The sequence below is a fragment of the Phacochoerus africanus genome, chromosome 10 (assembly GCF_016906955.1).
Source record: "Phacochoerus africanus isolate WHEZ1 chromosome 10, ROS_Pafr_v1, whole genome shotgun sequence".
NCBI classification, from domain to species: domain Eukaryota; kingdom Metazoa; phylum Chordata; class Mammalia; order Artiodactyla; family Suidae; genus Phacochoerus; species Phacochoerus africanus.
This window is the reverse complement of record NC_062553.1, coordinates 73,948,033-73,958,590: the sequence shown is the minus strand read 5'-3', so window position 1 is coordinate 73,958,590 and position 10,558 is coordinate 73,948,033. Positions and strand designations below refer to the sequence as shown.

Here is a 10,558-nt window from a genome sequence, read left to right as displayed (position 1 = left end):
GACCTACACCACAGCTCACAGCAACACCGGATCCTTAACCCACTGAGCGAGGCCAGGAATCGAACCCTCAACCTTATGGTTCCTAATCAGATTCATTTCCGCTACCCCATGATGGGAACATCCTCTCCAATTGTATTAATCAATATTTCACCCCCACTTCCACCACCTTCTATCAGTGTCTTGATGGAGTTTATTGGCATTCATCAGAGTGGCTGTTATTCTACAGAGTATATGTTCATTAAAAGGTATTAATTAGCCCTTGATGCACAAACTAATGTCCTGAGTGAATTGTCAGAACTATTCTTGTTGACATGGCACACAATAAAGCAACTTTAATTTCCAGGTATCAGTTTCTCATGCAATTCTGTTCTTTACTGGAAGGCAGTAATCAAAGAGATCATGCAATCCTATCTGGATTGCTGACTAAAAATTCATGTGGAACTACACGAATCTGCTAAAACACATACTTATCCATAAGGGAGTGAGACAAATATTTGTATATGCCTGCCAAGATGCTTTTGAAAGACAGTTTTAAAAGGGGGCAAACTTGTTTTGTGCAATCTATGTCACTGAAATCAGTTGACTCCTCCAAAACAGTTACTCAGAAGGACAGCACTCATCTGTTTCCCTAGATATTTATTTGTGGGATTGTTGTTTTAAGTCACTCCCACTCTTCTAAAGTTACAGCTCACTGGTGCAAATGTATTACGATGCATGGAACCTGTTGCAGAAAATAGGTGTTTGAACAAGGACTGTTTCACCAAGGTTAAAAACAAAAAATGGGCAAAAATATTTTAAGTGGAGGAGTTCCTGTAGTGGTGCAGCAGAAATGAATCCGACTAGAAACCATGAGGTTGCAGGTTCCATCCCTGGCCTTGCTCAGTGGGTTAAGGATCCAGTGTTGCCGTGAGCTGTGGTATAGGTCACAGCTGGGCTCAGATCTGGCGTTGCTGTGGTGTAGGCCAGCGGCAACAGCTCCGATTAGATCCCTAGCCTGGGAACCTCCATACGCCCGGTGTGCGGCCCTAAAAAAAAAAAAAAAAAAAAAAAAAAAGATGAAAAAATATATATATATTTTAAATGGAGCTGCCTAGAACATCTTGGATATTTCCACTTCTATGTATTTTTGTTTCTTGGTAATTGAAAAGCACAAGCTGCTTTGTTTTATCCATAATTTCTGTTCTTCCCCGTGGGCACAGTTCTACATTAGCCAGATCAATTTTAAATCAGGCTGAGAAAAGATGCCTGACATATGTAACACTCTCAGGGTTCCGGCAAACCCTTATAGATTGAAACTCCATGCTCCTGAAAAGAGGACTTAACTAATACCTTGGAGAGTATTTTTTGAAAAGTTTAATCTTTTAATCTTTTTTTAAAAAAAAAAATTCACAGAAATTCCAAGTGAAGCCATATGACCATTTCAGAAATGTAGAGACTGGGAGTTCCCAACAACACAGCGTACTAGTAACCATGAGGCTGCGGAGTCCATCCCTGGCCTCGCTCAGTCGAGTAAGGATCTGGAGATGCCCTGAGCTGTGGTGTAGGTCGCAGACGCGGCTGGGATCCTGTGTTGCTGTGGCTGTGGCACAAGCTAGCAGCCGTAGCTCGGGTTCGACCCCTAGCCTGGGAATCTTCAGGAGGGTGCGGCCCCAAAAGGAAAAAAGAAAGAAAAGAAATGCAAAGGACCAATGCACAGAAGCTAAGCCCCAGCACAGGCTCTCTGAGGAAAGACTTTGGTTTTCAGTTTCCCTAGTTTGATGGGCTCTGCTGCCCCCTCTAAAAATGAACAAGGGAAAGAGAGATGGGGCTGAAAATTGCAAGAAGGAATGGCTCTGAATTAAGAGTTTCTGAGAGGAATACCAAGGAAAGAGACCTCACACCTTTGTTGACCCTGCAATCCTGTTTTGCTGGAATGTACTAACTCAGCCCGCTCGGCTCCAGGCATAGCGAGCAGAGGACATTGCCAGGAGGACACGAGTGCCAGAATTCAGGAGGCACCGTGCATCGTGGCACCAGCAGCTTAGTTCGCGACCAAAGAGCGAAAGATCAGAAAGTCAGCTAACTGGAGAAAGCCAGATTGGGGGTGGGAACGGGGGTGGGGGTTGGTGACCCTTTGCTGTTTTTCTTCCTATTCTAGCTTTTGCTCCAAGCGGAAGCGCACACCACGCCGGCTGCCGGTTTTGAATCCGAATGCGCACTACCCAACTTGTAAACTGTCCGCAGACACCTGTTCAGGAAATTGCTGATTGTGGGCGACAAGGGCGACGAGAATCTGAAGTCCCTTTACCTTCTGTTGGAAAGCAGCGACCGCCCAGTGGGAGTTGCACCAGCGCCCTGCTCTCCAGCCCCGGCTGAGGGTTGGTCCACCGCGCGCAATTGTGCGGCGCATTTCCGTGGTTCTGCGCGGGTCCAGCTCCCCACCTCTGCTCCTACAAGCAAAAAGGGAAACATCTCCTGGTTGGAGTTGTGAGCTCTTCCAAGCCCCTCCAAGTGGCAGGGTCTCTGCCTCCCAGGTCGTCCTCCAGCCAGCTCGAGGGCTCCTCTCGTCCGCAGCGCCAGCCCCTGGGACTCCGCGCCTTCGCCCTCGCCCCTGCCTCTCCACGGCAGATGCGGTGAGCCCAGCGGGAGCCCCGGGGTCCTTAGCCGATCGGAGGAGCGAAGAGCAAAGAAAGGGGCTGGTGGAAAGCAAAGGAGGTAAGAGTGGTGTCAACGCCCTGAGTATCAAACTTGGGAGATCCGGGGGAGAAGCGCTGGCGGTGGGGACTCGCGAGGGGGCACTGGGCAGAGTCCCGCTGAGTGTGCTCCAAGCTTTCTGGGCGGAGAGGCGGACTCCTTCTCCCTCGCACGGAAACTTCCCGTCCAGCCCTCTCTTGTTTCAGGACCCTGCACGCCCCCCGCCCCCTGCCCCGCACCTGTTTCTTTTTCTTGGAGGGAGGGGTTTGCCTCTCTCCTCCGGAGCCTCTGGTCCCCACCCGCTTCCCCCGCCGCGGATCCTAGGTTCGCACTGCCAGGCGGACGCGCCCTCTCCCTCCTTCCGATGCGCAGCTGCCTTGCGCCCTCGGAGAAGACGGAACTGGGGCCTTCCAGTATCTGCTCTGGGTGGGCGGGCTGGGTAATCTGCAGACTGACCCGAGGCACACCGTCTGGCTTCGACTTCTCAGCAGAAATATGAGGCCAGGTCAGTGAGTAAGTCCTCACTCTGATTCACCCTCTGGAAACGAAGCTTTCGGGTCCTTGGGAGAGGGATGCGGGAGGTCCCCCTGAGTGCAGAGGTTTGCTCCTCTTTTAGGCCAAGCCCGGGCATTGTGGGTGATACCGTGCGCACTTTCTGGTTCCCCACCTGCAGGGCTCACGCCCCTGGTAGGAGCATATGGTGCACACAAAAAAAGGCAAAAGGAAAAGCCTTTTGGTACTTGGGACACGTCATGTAAATTCAGTGACATGAAATACACAGTGCTGTTTTCAAAGGTCAGAGACTGAAATACACAGAAAAGAGACATCCCCTATGGCCTTGGTGACTTATATTCAACCTTCTACTTATCAGGCAAACAGTCATGTCTTGCACGGAGCATTCTTGGGTGTCCAGACCCTCTCTCTCCAGGACTAACAGATAGGACATGTGGCATACTTTCTGAGATTCTTTTTCCCTGAAAAAAAAAAAAAATTCCTGGAAGGTTTTGTGATTGGTAAGATGTTAAGTTTTACTGAGACCAACCTATGACAAGAACACTGTTGCAAAAAGCCCCACAAATTTAAATATGGAGTCAAAGCATAAACTGGTTTCTCACTCAGATCATTTGAAATTCTTCAAATCTCCAAAAAAGGAAAAAAAAAAAAAAAAGCTATTGTCCTGCTCTACAAAGAAATAGTTCTATAGCAGAATCTCTAAAGATTTGCTAGTGCAACTTCTTAAAAGAACAGTGCAAATGCTTCATTTTGATCTTATTTCAAGGAAAGAGTTCTCCCCCTTTTTCTATTTATCTTTTAATTTTTGTGTTTTTGAGTTTTTAATGGGAGAATTACCTCTCTTTTCCTTTTCCACTTTTCCAGAAATGCAGTCATAAAATGATGCATTCTCTGGGTAAGGCTCTGACCTGGCTGAGGGCCAGTCCTGTACTTGAGAACAGCTGTTGGAATCCACATATTAACAGCTTGTAGATCAATACCGTAGAGAAGCTTTTCAAAAAAGGAATAAAGAAAATGAGATTGAAAGGAAAAAGCAAAATAAGTCAATAAATCAGATATCCTCCTAATAACCTTCTCTCTGAAGCTTACTCTATATTTCGTTTGCTGCAAACCTCAAACTCAGTCCTCCTAGAGTCATGTCAGTTCTGTTAATGACTTGTCAGGATTAACTAACTATACTCTGTAAAGTCTCTTTTTTAGTCTAAGGGAAACAGAAGGGCCCATGAAATATACACTCCAAGATTTGAAAGGTTAGTTTCCATTTTCTCTAATCACTGAAGAACAGAGGCAGATGCAAAAGGGGGCCTTGGGCCCTTGGAATGTTCTATTTGAAATTTATGCAGAGAAAACTAGAATATATCTGTAAAGCAAATGTGTGAGTACATGAAAATCCTTGCAAAAATAAGCAACTGTCAATGTGTGTGTGTGTGTGTGTGTGTGTGTGTGTGTGTGAGTGAGTGATAAGCCCTTGAGATAGAAAGTTTCCTTTTGATTGGATACTGACTAATAATTTTTAATGTTCTAATCAGGGATTGATTTAGATTTAAAAAGGGATCTGGAACAACTTTCTTGTAGAGGTGGTTACCTGATTAAGAACAAGAAAATAGCACAGGGATGTCCTATCAGAGCAAGGATCGTATATAGGCAGTTATCTTGAGTAAAGGAAAGGATAAAAATTGTTACTTTGTATTTTGCTGACCTCAATTATTTAGTAAAATTGGGCTTTCCATTAGCTTTATATTTCCTAAGATTTAAACAATGGGTAGAAACAAGCCAGTCTCTGTCCTTAAGAGATGGTTGGGGTGGGGCGGCTGGAGGAAAACAACTGTGGTGTGGCAGGTGTTACAGCATTAGAAGTGAGCACAGGTTGTTGGGGTGACAGAACAGGGAGGGCAGAGAGACCTGAGAAAGGCGTCATGTTGCTGGAACTGGGAGTCGTTCCGTATGACAGAAGCATATGATATATCCTGAGATGTACAGAGAGTTGAAAGCAGAGTTGAGTTCAAGGAGAGCATCGGCTGTCATACAGTGGAGTTGGGCTTTTCTTCGTGTCACTGTGTGTGCAGCACCAGCAATGGGAGAGCAAATTCATTAAAGCGTCTGTGCATGGGATCAGCAGATCATGCAAAGTGAGCCTACTCAAGAAGTAAAAGAGAAGGTACTGAATGCAGAAAACAGGTTATACAAGTGTTGGAAGGCAAGCAGAGGATATTAAAAGAAAAGAAGAAGAAAGTGAGCAGGAGAAAAGGATTTTGAGGCCACAAGGGATCAGTAAGAGCAAGGAGTTGTGACTACACCCAGCTAGAAGGATGCAGAGAGAAGCCAGTGTGACCGAAGCCAGGACCACGGCTGGAAACAAAATCACTGCAGGCCAGTCCTGCGGGACCTAGCCCCAGAGGGCCTGATGAGGCACTGCCCAGAGGAGAGAGGGAGGGAGAAGAGATGCTGGCTTCTCCCTTCCTCCTCATTACCCGCCAGTGCCTCCTGTTGGCCAGACCCAGCCAGCATCCCAGTGCCTTCAGAGCCTGAAAATAGAATCTGCAAGAGTCAGCCTTCTAGGAGCAGGGGGAGAAACAGAGCTGGCCACACAGGCCTAGCTAAGAATTGTCTGTGGGCTGAATATGAATCACCTACCATGTAAGATGAGATTATGATGAATACAAAATTCATTTAAAAGCGGTTATGAAGTAATGGTGGCAGCCTTTTGTCATTCTCAGTCTATTCAGAAAGCCCTACCATTGTGATGGTGGGCTCTGGATGCGTTGGGGGTTTTTGTGGCCGTGCCTGCAGCATGCAGCAATTTCAGAACCAGGAACTGAACCTGCGTCATAGCAGTGACAAAGCAGGATCCTTAATCTGCTGAGCCACTCCCAGATGTTTGGGAGGTCACTCCCAGATGTTCCTATAGACTTGAAAAAGTAGCTTTGTATTAGAAACTGATATATTGTTTGAAGCAATATGGAGATTTTGAGGACGTGAAATGATCACATTTGAATATCAGGAAGACTCTGAATTTCAGAAAGTCTCCGTTTTAGGCTCTGTTCAGTAGATGTTTTCAAGTAGGGACACCATCCATTGTCTTTTTTTCCCCAGCACAAATCCTTGTTTCCGACTTTGGTTTTAAAATGCTTGCTGAGTGCATGCTTGAATAAGTATAAATATCATGAGGGCGGAGCCACTCCCGGCATTTAGTAGATGCTCAATTATATCAACTGAATGAATGAGGAAAGAAAGAAAAGAAAAAGTGAGCAGGAGGAGAGAAAGGGACTTAGGCTAGATGATTATTAGAGTAATTATGGTAAGATATCAAGAAGGACAAAATAAATGTGGTAGAAATAAGTGTATCTGGGAGTTCCCACTGTGGCTCAGTGGGTTAAGCCCCCATAGGGGGCTAGTATCCTTGAGGATGTGGGTTCCGTCCCTGGCCTTGCTCAGTGGGTTAAGGATCCAGCATTGCCGCAAGCTGCAGTGTAGGCTGCAGATGCAACTCGGACCCAGCTTTGCTGTGGCTATGGTGTAGGACTCCAGCTGCAGCTCCAATTTGACCCTAGCCTGGGAGCTTACATAGGGTTGCAGGTGTGGCTGTAGAAAGACAAACAAAAAAATTAAGAGGATCCATTGGAAGAGTTATGTAAGAGTAGTATGAGGGCCTTTTTAGATATGGGGGCTAAAGGAGATGAAAAAGCCTAGCATGCTTCCTTGTTTCTTAACTTCACGTGGCTTACTTAAGTGAGCATAGCATGGACTGAAATAGGAGAAAAAGAAGGGACATTCTGGGGTAGGGAGGGGGCAGTTGGAGAAGGAAAGTGTTAGAACTTTTGTATTTAGGGGTTAGAGAGAGATGAAATTCAGATTGGACATATTTCCATATAGTTCCTGTGTAGGATCCTGCTATATGTCAGGTAGAAAATTTATCTCAGATCATAAAAAAAAGCAACTCTTCTACACAGGCTACCTTTTTTTTGTTTTTGTTTTGTCTTTTTTTTTTTGTCTTTTTTTGCCATTTCTTGAGCCGCTCCAGCGGCATATGGAGGTTCCCAGGCTAGGAGTCCAGTCGGAGCTGTAGCCGCCGGCCTACGCCAGAGCCACAGCAATGCCAGATCCGAGCCAAGTCTGCAACCCACACCACAGCTCACGGCAACACCAGATCCTTAACCCACTGAGCAAGGCCAGGGATCAAACCCACAACCTCATGGTTCCTAGTCGGATTCGTTAACCACTGAGCAATGATGGGAACTCCCAGGCTACCTATTTTTAACACTAACCCCTACAATAGGACAATGGCTGTAAAACATCTTTTGGCTCGGTTTACCTTATATATTTTATACTCCTAAAGCCAAAACACCAGGCAAAAGGTTTTAATATCTGTCTCTTTTCTGTGCAATTTGTTGCTATATTTATAAATATTAAAAAGTCAAGCTATTGAAGGAAACTTTCTTATCTACTTTAAAATTGAAGTGATGAATTTATAGCAGACAAAAATAATTGATCATGTTTCTAATATCCATCTCACTTAAGATGGATTGACTCCATTTGGTACCATTCACGTTAGAGTTACATCTGTACTATCGTGCTACATGTTATCATCATCATAGACATTTCAGGGACTTGATTTAATTCATCCACATTTGTGAACAGACTAATGAAAGGGTCTGTTTATTAAAAGGTTCTACCGTGTCCAATTTAGAGCTCAGAGGACAGGCACTTTGAGCCCCAAACCAAAATGAAACCAATCCATTTGTGTCATCCTTTCACCATTGCGTTTTCCTTGTTCCATATTTGTTCTTTTTTTTTTTTTTTTTACATTGTAGATTCTTGTGCTCGTTAATGAAAATGGGCCCGTTAGGTGCAGAGGCTGATGAGAACCAAACAGTGGAAGAAATGAAGATGGAGCCCTCTGGCCCAGGGCACACCACTCCTAGAGGCGAGCTGGCCCCTGACTCTGAGCCGGAGCTTAAAGACAGCACCAAGTTGATTGAGGTACAGATCATCCTTATACTGGCCTATTGCTCCATCATCTTGCTTGGTGTGGTTGGCAATTCCTTGGTGATCCACGTGGTGATCAAATTCAAGAGCATGCGTACAGTAACCAACTTCTTTATTGCCAACCTGGCTGTGGCAGATCTTCTGGTGAACACCCTGTGCTTGCCATTTACACTCACCTACACCTTAATGGGGGAGTGGAAAATGGGTCCTGTCCTATGCCACTTGGTGCCCTATGCCCAGGGCCTGGCGGTCCAGGTGTCCACCATCACCTTGACAGTGATCGCCCTGGACCGGCATCGCTGCATCGTCTACCACCTTGAGAGCAAGATCTCCAAGCGAATCAGCTTCTTGATCATAGGCTTGGCATGGGGCATCAGTGCCCTGCTAGCCAGCCCCCTGGCCATCTTCCGGGAGTACTCACTGATTGAGATCATCCCCGACTTTGAGATTGTGGCTTGTACTGAGAAGTGGCCTGGCGAGGAGAAGAGCATCTATGGTACCGTCTATAGTCTTTCCTCCTTATTAATCCTGTACGTTTTGCCTCTGGGCATCATCTCCTTTTCCTACGCTCGGATCTGGAGCAAACTTAAGAACCATGTCAGCCCTGGAGGTGTGAACGACCACTACCATCAGCGGAGGCAGAAAACCACCAAGATGCTGGTGTGTGTGGTGGTGGTATTTGCGGTCAGCTGGTTGCCTCTGCATGCCTTCCAGCTTGCTGTGGACATTGACAGCCAAGTCCTGGACCTGAAGGAGTATAAACTCATCTTCACTGTGTTCCACATCATGGCTATGTGCTCCACCTTTGCCAATCCCCTTCTCTACGGCTGGATGAACAGCAACTACAGAAAGGCTTTCCTCTCAGCTTTCCGCTGCGAGCAGAGGCTGGACGCCATTCACTCCGAGGTGTCCATGACGTCCAAGGCTAAAAAGAACCTGGAAGTCACCAAGAACGGTGGTCCCGATGATTCCTTCACAGAGGCTACCAACGTCTAAGGCCATAGCCATTGTGAAAATAAATGGATGAATTCTGACCAGAGCATCGAGCTGCTTGAGGAGAGTGTGCAGGTGTATCCTGATTTTCCATTTTAAGGAAGAAAAAGAGCATCGGAATGAAGCATCTGCAGCGTGATTCATGGAAAACTGGTTTTCTAGATAAAAACACTTGGATTCAAAGACAGGGCCACAGAAGTTTGCTTGCAGTTGCTTGGATGGTAGGTTGAATTATGAGTAAAAGCAGAGAGAAGTGCTTTTGACTCTTTCCCAGAAAGAGTGAGCAAGGAGCTAGCTTATCAGCATTGCGATGGGTAAAAAGTTGACTTGCAGATGACATTACGGGGTAGATTGGGGACGATGTGTAATTCACCAACCTCCTCTCTGATGAAGTCTACCAATAGCAACGTCCCTAGAAAGCCAGACTCTATAGTAGTTTGGCTTTTTGTTATTCTTCTTATGGACAAAAATCATCAGAGAATATGCTGGAGACCAACTATTGGAAGGACTTTAAGGAAATAAATTAAATTTGCTATGTAATTAGTATTTTGGCAAATAGTGGGGAAAATCTTTACCACTGAGTTAGCCAATTGATTTTTGAAACAAAATGCACATTCATTGAGAAGTTTCTTCAACGCAGAATGGAAGGCTGAAATTCTCAGAGAAATGTAAACCATCATTTAACTTCTAGTTTCAAGTTGTCCCTGCTTTATTTATATAGTTACTATTTAGCTAACGAGCCTGCAATGCAATACTTTCAATCATCGCTAATTGTTCTTTTACAACACATATTATTCCTATGTTGGAGCTGAATTTGTCCCCACTAAAATTATATCAGATTTGCAGATAGTTTTGTGGCATTGTATAATATTTGGTGGTTATTTGTAAGCAGTTTTTGCACAGGTATATACCTTTAACATGTTTACTGAGTGTTTTTTGTCTTCTTTGTTTTTTGAAATTCATCTTCCATGGACCCATTCATGATCATAAGACAATGTAATTTAAATGAAACCTATCTGCTAAGAACTATTAAAAACATTATGGAGTTCCCGTCGTGGTGCAGCAGAAACAAATCCAACTAGGAACAATGAGGTTGTGGGTTCAATCCCTGGCCTCGCTCAGTGGGTTAAGGATCTGGCATTGCCGTGAGCTGTGGTGTAGGTCACAGACAAGGCTCAGATCTGGTATTGCTGTGGCTGTGCGTAGGCAGGAGGCTACAGCTCCGATTCGACCCCTAGCCTGGGAACCTCCATATGCCGCTGGAGCGGCCCTCAAAAAGACAAAAGAGAAATAAATATTACATTCATTGCACTTTGAAAATGGCCTATTTGGACCAATTTCAACAAATTATTCTCCCCTCAAAATAATTGGTTATGTTTTTGGATAACTTATG

The 10,558-nt window shown here is 45.3% G+C and overlaps 1 protein-coding gene across 1 annotated transcript; it reads left to right on the top strand.

Annotated features, from left to right (window-relative positions):
• Positions 1 to 2,560: 2,560 nt before the first annotated feature.
• NPY2R (neuropeptide Y receptor Y2) lies at positions 2,561 to 10,095 on the top strand. The gene is made up of 2 exons (XM_047799563.1): positions 2,561 to 2,694; positions 7,998 to 10,095. Exon 2 carries the CDS (start codon positions 8,014 to 8,016, stop codon positions 9,166 to 9,168), a length of 1,155 nt encoding a protein of 384 aa, XP_047655519.1. The 5' UTR covers positions 2,561 to 2,694; positions 7,998 to 8,013; the 3' UTR covers positions 9,169 to 10,095.
• Positions 10,096 to 10,558: the final 463 nt, after the last annotated feature.